The sequence below is a fragment of the Notolabrus celidotus genome, chromosome 17 (assembly GCF_009762535.1).
Source record: "Notolabrus celidotus isolate fNotCel1 chromosome 17, fNotCel1.pri, whole genome shotgun sequence".
Taxonomy (NCBI): Eukaryota; Metazoa; Chordata; class Actinopteri; order Labriformes; family Labridae; genus Notolabrus; species Notolabrus celidotus.
In genome coordinates this window covers 16,176,755-16,191,881 of record NC_048288.1, presented here as the reverse complement: position 1 = coordinate 16,191,881, position 15,127 = coordinate 16,176,755, and the positions used below count along the sequence as shown (strand labels likewise).

At 42.5% G+C, this 15,127-nt stretch overlaps 1 protein-coding gene across 2 annotated transcripts in view; it reads right to left on the bottom strand.

Annotated features, from left to right (window-relative positions):
• Positions 1-15,127, bottom strand: part of LOC117828608 (partitioning defective 3 homolog) — a 465,785-nt gene that overhangs the window by 230,606 nt on the left and 220,052 nt on the right. For both annotated transcript variants that reach the window (XM_034705788.1, XM_034705789.1), the window contains exons 6-8: positions 6,849-6,955; positions 5,769-5,852; positions 596-721 (exon numbers count right to left, since the gene is read on the bottom strand). In XM_034705788.1, the coding sequence (XP_034561679.1) occupies positions 596-721; positions 5,769-5,852; positions 6,849-6,955 (317 nt within the window). The remainder of the gene's footprint in view (positions 1-595; positions 722-5,768; positions 5,853-6,848; positions 6,956-15,127) is intronic.

Below are 15,127 nucleotides of genomic sequence, written 5' to 3'. Positions count from 1 at the left end.
TAATGCTTTATAGTTCAGTTTGGCTGAATGTGTGTGGGGGGGGCATGTGCACAGATGTGTGAGGCTGCATACATTCAGGCTGTAAAAAAGAAGGGTGGCTTTGGATAAATAGAGGGGGTAAAGTCCCAGGTTTATATCTTCATTCCACTTTAGGAAATGAAGGGGAGCGATGGATCAATAGAAGTGAATTGAGGGAAGAAGTGTAGGTGGTTTTGGATCAGAGGGCGAGGCGGCGGTAAAGGACTGCAGGTCACAGAGACCTATTAGAGGGAGGCCAACAAAGACAGTAATGTTTCTGTTTTATTGTGCAGCTGTGTGGGTGTCACGTCTCTCTGCAGTTCGCTCTCCACTTATCAACCCTGACTCTGTTTGCTGTCACTGCACTCTAACATGCAGGGGATGGTGCTTCTATACAATACAGTATGTGTCCTAACTTAGAAGTAGTTATAGAAATACAATCATCACAGCATTGTATTCAGTGCATCCTACAGGAACATGATACACTGACATTACAGTGACAGTAGGACCTTTGAGTTAATACAAAGCAGAGAAAAGAGAATATCATTCTGAGTAAGGGGACAGATGTGGAGCTCACTGTTCAAAGCGCAGGTTGCGGATGTCTCCCTGATTAATTCTGACGATACAGTCGTTCTCCTGGAACAGACGCTCCTGCATGGCTTTGCCCCCGCGCTCCAGACGCTTCACTAGCAAGCCCTGAGTCCTGGAAATGATCACAGAGCACGTTACAGATGAAGCACAATATACAGTCACATACTGTTGCAATTATACCACACAGTCACATATCAATATACTGAACAGCAGGCAGTAAGATATATGCCTTATTGTACCCTGCATCCTTACATATGTAGAGAAAATGATGGAAAGTATAGAAGTATAGAAGCAAGGTGGGGAGGAGGGAAAGAATTTTGTATTGAAAAGAATGTGAGAAGTATTAAAAGTTGCTGCTGGTAGTCACAGAGTAAACATCTTTTCAGAGAGAGGGACTTAGAATGTCAACACTATCCTTCCCAACCCGATTTCCTCTTAGCCCCCCAACACAGATTGGTTTGTGCAGTCATGATAGTGCCAGACTCATAACCAATCGGATGACGTAGTAGGGGCCGCGCCTTAACCAATCACCACAGAGGATTGGAGATTAGCTATGATTGGTCTGTCATAATGGGAACGAGGGGTATACTAACATTGCTTGATTCAAAGGCATTGGAAAACGCAGAGATTTTGCAATAGTCTCAAATTACTCCACTTACTTATGAGTACCGATGGGCATTATGACCTTTTCTCCAAATTTAGCAGAAAAAACAATGTTTTTTACACCATTCCTACCAACAGCAGCTTTAACCACAGAATGAAATGTGCCTGTTAGTGATCTAGAGTTTAAAGGCCTAAACTAGATCTCTGCTACAGTCTGATAAAAGTGGCAGTGTCATAAAAATAAACTCTTCTGTTTTATGGTTGTAACTTTTTAAGATTCACAATCAGATTTGTGCGGAAGCTCAGTTTCTAAAGCACCTTTGTACAGGTGTCTTGTACTTTGAAGTGCTACACTGCCACAAAAAGTTAACTTCCCAAACTTTAGACATGGGTTTAAACCTGCATTTCCTGCAGGCAGTAGAAGCACAGCATCACTAACTACATTTTAAGCCTCTGTCCACCCCTCTGTCCTCCACCCTGTCTGTCTACCTTTCTGTTTGCAGGTTTCAGAGAATGACAAGGCAGGTCGTCTGAGGTAATCCAGACCAGCAGCTAAGAGATCATCTCATGGCTCCAGAAGAAACGCAGCAGATTCCTATGCTGGAGCTTAAGACGAGAGCCGGCGGTGCTGTAATAAATACCCGAGCAGTTCTTCAGCGCTGCCATCTCAGCATTCGGAAAAAAAAAATTATAAAAGGCAAAAGAAAAAAAAAAGCAACCTTTACCTTCAAACTTCCCCCCTCCTCCCTCTCTCCTCTAAATAAATACATCCGTGAGCTCCTTTGGGGCTTTAGTGAGGCCCTGAGGATAACCGCATGCAAAGAGATCTGATGCACGCTCGCACAGCAGAACTACAAACTCCTCTCGTCTCTAAGGCGCCAGATGCCTGAGGTAGCAGGTAGACTGACTGAGAGCAAACGTGTGGTGTCCTTGCATAAACTGACAAAAAAGTTTGGCGGCTAACTTTTGGGAAATTAAAGATAATCATGACAAGTGTTAGAGCCAAAGCTAATCGAAAGCCGAGCTAAGATTTACAAGATAAAGTAAATTACACCGCAAATCAACAGATTATCACCGGCAAGGACACGAGCGACATGCTTTAAATCATTTCCACTTACTTCCTATCGTTTCACTGGACACATAAACAACAGCCCATTCAAACTGTGATCCTGTTTACCGCTGATGTCAAGGGCAGATTTTCAGAGCTCTTTAACATTTCAGGCAAACAGGGCCACTTTCAGAACATTGCCCTAATTGGCTGCATAATGTGGACATCCACGCTCCCACTGCAGACTCATCTTAGCTCCTCAATGGGGGTAAATGGTTCAGCATTAAGTTGAAATTAAAGATCACAAAAGGCCCCTCCGTCTGTCTCGGTGTCTGAGCCGGCATCGCCAGGTCAGCTTAAGTGTGTTGAACAGAGAGTAATTGCGGTCGGTGTGGAAGTGGACATGATTGTGCTTTATCTCCATAAATGTTGGCAGCCTGAAAACAAAGTGTTCTGCGTGGGGATTATAGCATGGACGCACTCTAATGACTTCTGATCCCGTAGAAGATGAGAGACAGTAGATAAAGGAGTTTTGGTTGATCCCTGATCAGTATTCAGAGCAGCAGCGGGGAGGATTGGGGATAAAGCAGCATCTCTCGGAGATTTGAGGGAGATGCTGATTTTGTACAAGCGCCATTATTGTGAAGACTTTAATGCAATGCCACCCTCTCGGTTTCTTGCACATCTCTTTGATAGTCACTTTGCAGATTCTGATCACTTACTTGGGTAAAGCATGAGAGCTAAATCTAAAAGAAACTAAATGTCATTTTCACAAGCTGTCCTTGAATGTATGAGTTGTCTGATACCCGCACAATGAGTTTGTTCTTAGAATCTTATTTGGAGGAAAAACATCCAGCCGACTTTCTTAAAATCTGCATCACACTACACTTCATGGCTCCACTCCATCTCGTGGCCGGGCAGCAGTGCTGAGAGATGATTTCAACAAGGCCACCTGTTCTCATCTAACGCCTTTAATCAAATAATAATCTAATCAGGATCCATTTATGCCTGGCAATTATGTCCGCAGTTTGTTTACAATTGAAACTGGTCATGGAATGAGAAGTTCATTAAGCAAAGAATGCATCTGTGAGGGTGTGTGTGTGTGTGTGTATGAGTATGTGTGTCTCCAGATGTAGAGTACATTTTTGTGAGCACAGCACTCAAGGTGGATCTGCACTTCTCAGACATGTTTTAGAAATAGAGAGAGACAGTAAGAGTCTGTGAGGGAACACACTGCTCAAGGTGAGTCCATAGTTTTCACAAAGTGCATGGGTGTAACTCCTTTTGCCAGGAAGTATGTGTGCATTTGTGAGTGTGTGTATGAGAGAGAGAGTATCTACTGGAGTGACACAGTCTCTGTGCTCTCCCCTGCAGCTGTCTCCCCCTCCTGCCTGGATCTGACTTGACATCAGTACAGTGAAGCACGGTGCTGGCAGCCAGGGCTGGAGCGCTTGCAGTTCCTTGTTTGCTGTCTAGTTTTGCTGGCTGTCTGACCCCTGTGGCCCTGGTCTAGACACTAATGACAGCCCGCTGAGCCTAATGCCTCCTGTCCTAGCGGCAAAGCAAACAGGAAAGAGCCGGGCCAGGCCATTAGCATCAGCCCACTGACCAGACGCTAAGTCTTATCATGTCTCAAGTTAATTGAAGGCTCTGATAGCTATTAGTGCCAGCCTTAGCTGATGGAGGAGAAATGTTCTGGCCAAGCTGCATTACGGATACATCCTGGAAGATACAGTCTGATAAAGTGAGAATACGGAAGAGCTTAAAGGAGTATTCTGACATTTTTTTACTTGGCTTTTCTTATACTAAAAAAGTTTTTGACTTGCTGCATTAGACTGCATCACCCAACAGCAGGGAGACAAACAGAAATATATCCCTGTTAGATATACATATGTCTAGAAATGTTTTTTAGTTTTGGCACTGACAGTCTTGGATTGATATTATATTCTGGCAATGATCCCTGCAGACACTTCACTTTTTTGTTACCCTTTGCATTATCCCCTTCATGGACACCGGACTCCCCTAAAAGAAACAGGGATTTTACCATCAAAGAACTTTGGAGCTGCTGTTATCCTGCTGTTATCCTGCTGCCTCGATTAGTGCCACTGAGTGGCTTTAGTGTTATGAAGGGAAAGCAGGGTAAGAACACAAAACAATATCCCTAACAAACACACACGCTGAGGCGGTGGTAGACCAAAAATGTGTGCATTAAAGGCAAAATCACTGTTTTCGTCAATGGAGTTTGTATGCTTTGAATATGGCGGTGTAGCCAATGGCTTTTCCTGCATAGTAAAGGAGCTAACCTCGACAAAAATATTTGGTCTGTAGGTGTCCTCTTCCCTATCTTGTCATAACAATCTGAGCTTGCTGGACGTTTGAAACATTTATTTTTTTTCTCAGTCTACTTCTTCGGGGCAGTTCTGTTACTTCCAGTACCGTTTTGTGATTTTGACCACATGCTGTTAGGAAATAGAGCTCAGGTTTTAAATACAGCAATTCAGCTTAAGGATAATAGTTCCTCTAATAAACTTTTGGATTTGAGAGCTATCGCTCGGTGTCACTCATCGTGAATCATTACTTTCCTCCTTTGACTCAGGATAACTCAAAGTGTCAAAGCATCCGAGGGAGTCAATCACACAGGGTCAAAGCTAAATATAGTTTCCTGACACTTGCTTATAAACAGCAATGAGATTAGTGTCCCAAAGAAATGACACGCAGCAATCCTCAATGACAGCCATCCTCTCTGCCTCAAATGTCACCCCATCTCATCTCCTCTCTCTGTCTTCTCACCTCGTCCCCCTGCCTCCCTCTCCCAGCGCTGAGTAGTCACATTCACCTTGGTGGTTTGCCAGCAGTGTCTTGGCGTGCAGCAAGGATCTGTGTTATACACAAGCTTTTAGTTTGATTACATCTGGCCACTTCCCCTGTCCTTTACTTTTTCTGGAATAACTACAAACTGTGATGTTTCCTCCTCTTGTCCCCTGTCATCAACACTCCTCACTGGTTAAAAAAAAGGCAAAGGGGAGCAGTCTGAATCACCTTCAAAGTAGAGCAGACGCTGCTGTGATTAGGGTCAAAAGAAAAGAAAAGCAAAAACGCAACTTGTGAGAAAGTGCAGTCAAATACAGAACTACTTTCTTAAGTTTTTCTTCATGCTGAGGGGCTCAGAGCTGTGGTTATGAGCGTTGCTGAGCTAAGACGTGATATTTCAGCAGTGAGATGAAAAAAAAGAAGAAACAATACAAAAAAAATGGCCAAAAGAATAAAAGTCAGTGCAAAAAGACAGCCTAGAGTAACATGTTTAAAGCAGGCGAATAACAAAGAACAGAGAGCGCAGAGTCAGAAAGTGAAAGTGAGACAAAATATGAGTGAAATGATGAGTAAAATAAAAATAAAAGGCACATCCACAGGGCTGAGGATGCAGGAGACATACTGGATGCTGAAACTAACTAGCTGTTGTTGTACAATCAGCTGCATTGATTCTCTGACTTTCCCTTCTGTTTTTTACCTTATATCCTGCGAACTGAAAGGCACTACGTGGATCCCCAGGGGCCCTCCTTCATTGGACACCTCGACCGGCTTGAGCATGCCTCTGCGGGACGATGATGGATGAGGCCGAGAGAACGAGAAGAAGGGAGAGGAAGAGGGAGACATGCATGAATACTAAATAATAAGAATGACAAGAAAATGTAGAAAAGCTGGATGTAAAAGACACCACAGCTCAACATGACAATGTGTTGATGGGATGTAGGGGATGAGGGGGTTGGTAAGACCTCGTGTTGTCTTATTCAAAGTCATCCATTACAAAGTCAGACTGGTGGACCTCAGGGTCGATTAGGGACCCAAATAGAGACTCCAATTAAGTGATTAAGATCAGATTGTTGTGCTAAAAGAGAACAAATTAATTGAAAAACCTGTGAGGAAGGGTGGAGGAGGCTAATTTGTGTAGATAAAGACGTGAAGACAAATGAACACAAGCAAATGTTGATGCTGTTGAACGAGGGAGGCGTGGTCTTGATATGTGCTTTTGTGCTGTTTTTGTCATGTGGATGTGTGGAGTTGTGTCTGTGTGATGAATTAAAAGATCAGTTCACCCAAAATTGTAAGAGCAGGGAGCTGATTTAAAGCATCACACACACTCATTGAAATAAATAAAAAGAGCTGCTTCACATAAAACCTCAGAATCTCTCCTTTGGTTTGAGGGAGAGTCAAGCTTCTGCTAATTTCACGTGCTAAATAACCTCCATCTGCTTAAATGATGCAGCTAAAAAAAAAGCATGATTTAGCTTTAAGCATTTCAAAAAGTAGTCTGCTGTAAATGTGTGAGAGCTCTGTGGTCAGCCAGTGCTGTAGAAACCTGATAAACATCTCTAACAGGTGAGACACTGAAGCTTGCTTCTTTTGCATCACAGCTGATCAGCCCTGATACTGTCCAATGCTAATAATCTGGACAAATAAAACCAAAACTATCTACATAGTGGATAAAACAAGGGTTGGATTTTGTTATTTGGGGGAACCAAGCCTTTAAAACAGTGAATGGTGTAAACATATCAGTGATGGTGGGGCGTTTCTTTTTGTGATCACTCACTCGAGGCTAAACACGGGTGAATGCTCCAACGAGGAATCAGCCCTTCCCACTGGCTCTATGCGTTCAATCCTCCTCTCATGCCTCCTTCGCTCCTCTTCTTCCTCCTCCTGAAAAAAAAGAGAAAAGACAGGATGAATAATCAAATAAAAGCTTCAGCAAAGTAAAAAACTCCTTACTCCATCTGTCATTATTTCTGTGCTGCTGCGCTCACATCTCCTCTCCTCACTGTACCTCTACTCTGACTTTTAATCCAATTACCTGCAGGAACAAGTAAAGGACTCTATTCTACATCAGAGGAGACTTTCAGTGAAGCAGAGATGCTGGTGCAGAAACATCTCTCTCCCCTGACAAAAACTTCAAAAAAATGTCGTAACAAAGTGGCCCTGATCGATTGCTCCTTCTCTATCAATCAGACCTTCCATGTGCTGGACTCGCCCGCCTGGTTTTTGCAGTGATGCGATTCACTCCAGAGTGAAGGAAAGTGGTTACGCCTGCTGTCATTTGTTTCTCTTACTCTCTTCATTTCATATACTCATCTTCCTTCAGGCCCATTAGGCAGCGAGGCCGGGAGGCGGTAGCTTTTACAGGCAAGCCAGACGTCTGAGGACTTAACTAGGCTCTGGGACGAGACAGAGCAGCTTCATGCTCTCCTTAATGGGGGATGAAATCTTTATCAGCGCTGTCTTTATGGGGATAGTACAGATAGAGCCAGGCACTTACATATTGTGATGACATGCTGCATGTAGGAGGGGATGTATTTAATAACACAGGGTTCAATTTCAACTAATCATCTTCTGCTGAAAGTTAGTTACAGGAAAGGCCGGGGAGGGTTATCAACAAGTAAAGTCCACTGAACATCACAAAGAGAAGCCAATTTCAGATTTAGCTTTTCCCTGTTAGTGGCTGCTGATCCTCATGTGTGTTTTTCTGTGTGTATGTGTGAGCCTGTCAGCACCCAGAAAGCGCATCGTCTCCTCAGAGGGTCTGCTGAAACGCTTTGTTAGCCGCTGCTATTTCCCCGCTCTCACCCCTCACCTCCCTCTTTCTCTCTCTTTTACTAAAATGTCAAGCACATCTAAATAGGTCTTGAGCCTTTCTGCTTTTCTTTATGGAAATGGATTCAACCCTTTTCAGAGGCCAGAATATCTTTGGGAACACACAGGCGTGGTGAAGATAGACTGTCCCTTTTTTATTTATTAGAGTTGGGGGGGGGGGGGGGGGGGGGGGGGGGTAAGGTGGAATAGGGGGTCTTGAGAGACCTCATTTCACCCTAGCTGTCTGTTTCCCCCCTCCAACCACCCAGTATGAAAATGACTCAGTCAGCCATTCACCCTTGCCTTTAATTATGTGTCAGCTGGGGGCCCAAGTGTCTTATGGGGCCATTTATTCACAGAACCTCCCATGAGGGCTTGTTGGGTGTGAGTGGTCGTCAAAATGCACACACATGATCTTCCACCTTTTGGAATCTATTTTCTAACACTGGCATGGATAAGGCAGAGAGGAAAGCCAAAGTTGGGGAACATGAATGAACATAACACCATATAAGACCCTTAGATGGAAGGGTAGGCAGGCATACATCTAACACCTTCATCCTTGACTACATAAGGCTTTACATTCAGACCCACTTGTACCTCCTTTGCACACACATACTGTATGTTTAGCCACTTTTGACTCCAACAGCATCCTCAACTAACTAGGAACAACACCTAACAGTACCGCGAGGGACTGCAATAACAGGGTTTATTTTGCATGATGACAAAACAAACCCCCCCAAAAAACGGCATCGTATCCTGCCAACGGGATATGTACACAAAACGAGGCTCAGGAAATCAATATGTATCCTAATAAAGCAGATATTTGCCTTTTCTCATCGCATTTTAAAGGTCACAACAGGTCAGCACTGAAAGGCTTTGGACGATGTGTTGTGATGTGATAATATTCACCTGACCCCACCATGTTTGTTGGCCTCTAAACAGCCAAAAGAAGCGTAATGATACCTAACAAGACAAGTCAAGGTAGATAGCGCCATCTGCTGTTTAAAAAGGGTATTGAGATTCATTTTTCATCTAACTGATGTGAATCATCTGTTACGTGTGGTGACTTTTCACTGTATCCTGAGGTACATTCAGGGTTCCAACTCTTTTCCAGAGATCATTTTCCAGGAAATTTCCAGGACATTTTCAGTGAAGTTTTGAACTCTGTCAGGGATTTAAAATAGTTTAAACTGTTTTCCTCCATGGCGATGTCTATTGTGATCAGCGATGTCCACAACGTGCAGTTTCTGTGCAGCTGTGTTGCTCTTTTTGTTCAGTTTATCTTCACTATAAGGAGTTTGCACTCCTACTAGCAACAGTATGGTAATTGAGCTCTCAGCCTGCAGGGAAAGTTGTGAGGCACAGAGCCCAGAGCTCTCTGCCAGACTCCGCTGGTCACTCTTTAACTTAAATATAGGACTCTTTGAATCAAAAGAGCACTTCACAAGGTTTATTTACCATAAACATAAACAATATACCCCCGTTTTCTGTGAATGCACTCAGCTTTCAATGAATGGGGCAGTGTTTTTTAATCATGTCAGGTCGCGCACATGTTGGAATAATTTTCCAGGACAATACGTGATTTTCCAGGACATTTTACTTTTTCTCCCATTTTCCAGGTGTTTTCCAGTACTGGAAAACTGGTCAACTGTTTTCCAGGACGCCAGGGAACCCTGACATTACTTCAAAGCAGAATTAGTAGGATTCATTGTTGGATGCATGCTTACAACGTGGAACCTGGGGGCCACCTTTACGAGTCCAGACCTCACACTTTCTATGCTGTTTTTAAATGGAGGTGACACACTTACTGCCAAAAAGTTGATGCCTATATAAAGACAAAGAAAATCTTCTAGCACTGACTGACAATGCCACACAGTTCAAGCTTCAAACTGCCTCTAAGCTCATTTAATGATCCTAAAGTAAAGCATGCGATATAACAATGAATATTTTATTGATTAATAACTGATTACCTGCTATTAGTTTATGTGCTATGTAAAACACGATAACTCGAATGTCAAGGACTGTTAGAATATTTTTATATGAGGATGAAATATGATGGAGGCAATATGCTCAGAGTCTTTGTCTCATTAGACTACAGGAAGATCTAAGAGGCAAGCTGATTCAGAATGTATCATCACAGAGTTTGACATGTAATTAACTTGGATAACAGAGGCTCTCAGCATAAATCTCCTGTCTGTTAGTTTGATCCTTCATAGCTTGTGTCTTCTTACAACATCCCTTCTTTCTTGTTAGCATCTCTTCAATGTAAAATGTATGATAGAAAATGAAAGGAATAACAAATTCTCTGTGACTGTAAGCACCAAGTGGAATCTCCACTTGCAGCAGGCCAAAAGTTCAGTGCAAGCAGCTTCACTGTGTGAATGTGACAGGTAAAATTTCCATTAAATGACACAAGTAGATATGAGAGCAGCACCAGAGCAAGCTGTTTCCTCTATTCAAGCCAGTGGTGTGAAAACCAGCAAGAACTGTGACAATGACACAAAAGGAAAGAGGAACCCATTGATAAAAGAAGAGGATCCTTTTTGTGGAGACAGATTCAGAATGAGTTGGCCATAGAGAAAAGAAGAAAGAGGAGGGCATGCGGATGCAGAAATATGTGTGGGGAGATTTTCAAAGCTGAACAGCCTTGTTAAAATGTTGCTGAAAGCTGAAAAACATGCAAACACAAAGATCATTTTAATTGTTCAAACACATTTTAATGTGTTTTTACTTGTGTGGAGATGTCTTCCTTAGGCCATATTAATCCAGGAACTGACTTCCCTTCAAAGGCCACAGCCCAGATATTGATGTATTACATTAAAGTGAAATGATTTCAGAGTTTTGGCAGGAGTTATACATTGATGAAAACTTAAAACATATGATAGTGGAAGTCACTTTAAGGAGTGTTCATGCTGTGATTATTCTGTTGGCCCCTGTGGATGAAGTCAGTTGTGTTTTTACTGGATGAAGACTGCATTTCCCATGAGCACCATCATCCTCTGTGCCTCTTCCACTTGTTGTGAAAGCAAATTAATGAATGTGATCTGGTATGCTCTGTACCAGGATTTGGTTTAAATTTGGCTCACATGTGGAGCATGTAAATAGATGTAGCTTTTATTTGATTGCAATTAACTATTGGAAATTGTGCAACAATTAATACCATCATCATTCAGATTTGCAAAAAGTAAAGATACAGTGGATAGCAAAAGTCTACACACCCCTGTTAAAATGCCAGGTTTTGTGATGTAAATAAATGAGACCAAAACAAATCATGTCAGAACTTTTTCCACCTTTAATGTGACCTATCAGACCATACACTGTATGACCATCAGTTTTGGAGGGACGTCCAGTTCTTGGTAATGTCCCTGTTGTGCCATTTTCTCTACACTTGATGATGACTGTCTTCACTGTGGTCCATGGTATATCTAATGCCTTGGAACATGTTTTGTACCCTTCTCCTGACTGATACCTTCCATCAATGAGATCCCTCTGCTGCTTTGGAAGCTCTTTGTGGATCATTTGGCTGTAAGATGCAACTGAGGAAATGTCAGGAAAATCCTCCTAGAACAGCTGATCTTTATTGGGATTAATCAAAGTCACTTTGAATTATGACAGGTGTATATTGACTACTATTTGTCATGAGTTTGAATGTGATTGGTTCATTCTGAACACAGCCATATCCCCAGTTAAAAGAGGGTGTGTACACTTATGCAACCACATTATTATTATTATTATTATTTTATTCTTCCCCCTAAAATATTAGAATTTTGTTTTCAACTGAATTATTCATGTTACAGGTCACATTAAAGGTGGAAAAAGTTCTGACATGATTTATCTTGGTCTCATTTTTTTTACGTCACAAAACCATTTAACTGGGCCGTGTAGACTTTTGATATCCACTGTACATATTTTGCTTTTTGGGTGAAGTTTGCATGGGTGCCTTTCAGTGAAAATGTCCTTGTACTTTGCTCTTAACAAAGCTATACAGTAGAGGCTTAGTAACTGCCTTTGTGTTGATAAAGCAGTACATTTATTCAGCCATTGGGATTGCTACCAAAGTCAGATATGAACATTAATTTCAACCTTGAACTAGTAGTCGCTTGATAAAAATACAGACATTTGAAACTGGATTCATGATGCAGTTCTTCAAGGGCTTCTATGGTTCAGTTGGTGTTTTTCTATGAGCAAGGCCACAGCCAGGACAAAAACTTTAAGCAAACTACACAAACAGAAAGACTTCTGAGCAATAATAATCTTTGTATAGTGATATGTAATGCTGTGGAGACTTTGAGGAGCTGCACTGGTAGAATGTTTAGTCATTATTTGAGGGGTCAGTCTCCTTAGGACCTGTGGCAGAGGACAGAGCCATCTCCCTTCATATTCACAGCCAGCCCACTTACTGTCTGTCCTCGTGTCAGTGGCCGAGCCAGGCTCTGAGTGACAGCAGAGGAAAGACACAGGCTGAGTTTACATCCATCTTTCTCTGTCCCTCTACTCTCCTTTGTCTCTCTATCATTCTGAATCTCCCCTTTCGCCTTCTCTTAAAACCCTCAATTTCTTCCTCCCCTGAGTGCTTTTAGCACCCTGCTGATCCCTCAGTAACCAATGTGGGGGATGCAACACAGCTTTTATGCCTTCATGGCAGTCATTCCTAACTCACTCTATCTCATCATCCTTCCTTCCACTCTCTCTCTCTCTCTTTAAAGGAGGAGCCCTGATCAGTGGCCAAAAATACAACAGCTTCTTTGACAATAAAGAACAGAAATAGAAAAAGGTTATAGGCTTGGCCATGGGACAGCTGCAGCATTACATTATTGAGACTCGTATAAGAAAAAAAGGGGATTGAGAGTAAAAGAAAGAGGGAGAGAAAGCAGAAGGAGAGGGAGAGCTGTAAAGTGCAGAATCTTGTTACCTTCGAATGGGCAGACATGTTAGAAACAGTAAAATGACTGGGGAGAGAGGAGGGGAAGGAGCGGTGGGGTGGCTAAAGGTATCAGCTGCTCAGAAGGGAATACCCAGCACACACACCCACGCACACTCATAATGAACCTCACTGCTGGAGGGTTGGGGGCAAAGGGTGTGTGTCGAGGAGCTGTCATCCTCCATCAACCACTATCCTGAAGGAGACCTATACTGTAAGAGAACGTGTGTGTAAGCCCGAGTGTGTGTGTGTGTGTCATGCCATTAGCCATGGGCAAGTACAACATGTAGCTGTTAGGGGACAGGGGGTAAGGGTTGGGGACTCCCTCCTGAGCCCTTCCCCGCGTCAAGGGCTTAACAAGGACGGGTTCAAAGGTCATCGAGAATGGTGTGTTTCTGACCACCACACTTCTCTTAGGGCTGAGGTCCACATCTGTGTGACAGCTTTATGTGCAAGAACAGGCCTCCCTGTCAGACAATGTCACATATTCCCTTACAATGGGCCGTCTGTGCCCGGCAGAACAATGGAGGGCCAAAAAGCAGGACGTAGAAATGTCTCAAATCGCACAATGTGCAGCACTAGTGTGAAAAAGCTAAAGGAAACAAGCCATTTAAGCAGAGCATTTAGCAAAATGGCTGTTAAAATATTTACAAAGTGCGCCCTCCCTCCTGATCTGGCAGGCTTATAATATGAAACATTAATGGAGCAAGGTGACATACGCCCCATATGACAACATTAAACCAGCCAAAGGTAACAAACGAAGGCAACATGTGAAAACAATCTTGTTTTCAATGAGTGAAGGAAAAAAAAAACAGTCCAAGGCTTTTTCCACTCCTTTGCAAAAAGGTTAAAGAACCATAATTGCGCCCTCATTACCTTCAGTTAATGCAATTCAGCTAAACACTGTACAACAGACAAGACTAAACAGGACTTCACAGCACTGCTGGCAAAAACAAGCTGCCGGTAATAACTCCTAATAGTCCTATCAAGCTTTCTTCTAACCTCACAAAGCAATTACCAATACTTTACCTTCTCTACCTGAGCCACAGTCTTGCTGTTTTCAATCAGCAGTTCAGAGAAGCTTTATGGTTTTGGACACTAAGGTTTTTCACCTGTATTTCGACGACAAATAACTCCAACCTGTGTTTGGGGAAAGTGGCCTCAAATTAAACCTTTCAGAATGGTTGCATGCATGTTTTGTCTTGCTTTATATTTATCATCATGACCTCATTATGTGAGCATGTGGCAAATTAAAATAAAAAAATCCCTGAGAAATATCTACAGGATTTGTGAACTCTGGTAGCTGGAAAACAGATTTAGCATGAAAATATTAAAGTTAGGATCAAAAGGGCTTGTTGAAAATGAACTTGTTTTGGAGTCTTGTTGAGCTAAAATCAACACAGCTGTCTGCATGTATGTTCTTCATCAGGTAACATGGCTTTCATATGTCGTACACGCTAGCTTCACTCTGAAGGGAACATTAGGACATGGGTGCGTGATCCTTTGTAATACTTCACAGATTTACATCCCTAGAAATGTGAGCTCAACTTCAATAATTCCCTCCTTTGTTTTCAGTCCTCTCATTGGGTAAAACTATGTTTTCAGTCAAAGGGTAATCAACTGTATTCTGAAATGAGCCAGTCGGATCTACAGGCTACCTAGCGGCTGATATGTTAACCATCAAATAGCCTAACAACTTGTACAGAAACGTTTATTGAGGCAGCTCGACAAAGTTAAAAGTTGGCACTCAGCTCTGACCTCATCCATCCACACAGACATGTTTCGCTTATATATTTAGTTTAGTGATGAGAACATATTTAGAACCCTCTGGCCTAACCCTGCAGGTGGATGTTGGGGCTGAAAGATTGCTCGCAGTAGTGATGCAAGTACAAGGCAGAGGTTGAGATGGGAAATTTTGCAGCTTTAATTATCCATCAATAAAAGTGGAAGCCTGTGGCAGATGGTTGTGAAGAATGAGACATGTATTATGGTTGTATAAAGCAATGCTGGGGTGAAAAGTGAGTGTCATAAAGTAGTTTATTCAGCCGAGTGTGCTCAGATTTCACTGTTTTCCATACTTGCAGCACTATCTGCAGCACATTTAACAGACACCTGTTTAAGAATGCTACACATTTGATACAGTCATTTGTTAGAAAATTATGAGTGTCTTTGCGTATAGTCATATCAGTGCAAAATCAGCCCAGGATCCACACAGAGAGGGGCAGTTTTCATTCCTACTCTATTATCTGCCATATCAGTAATTGAGGAATATTTCCTCTCTGAAATTGAAATCCTTATCAGTCTCAAAAATCCCCCATCCCCCC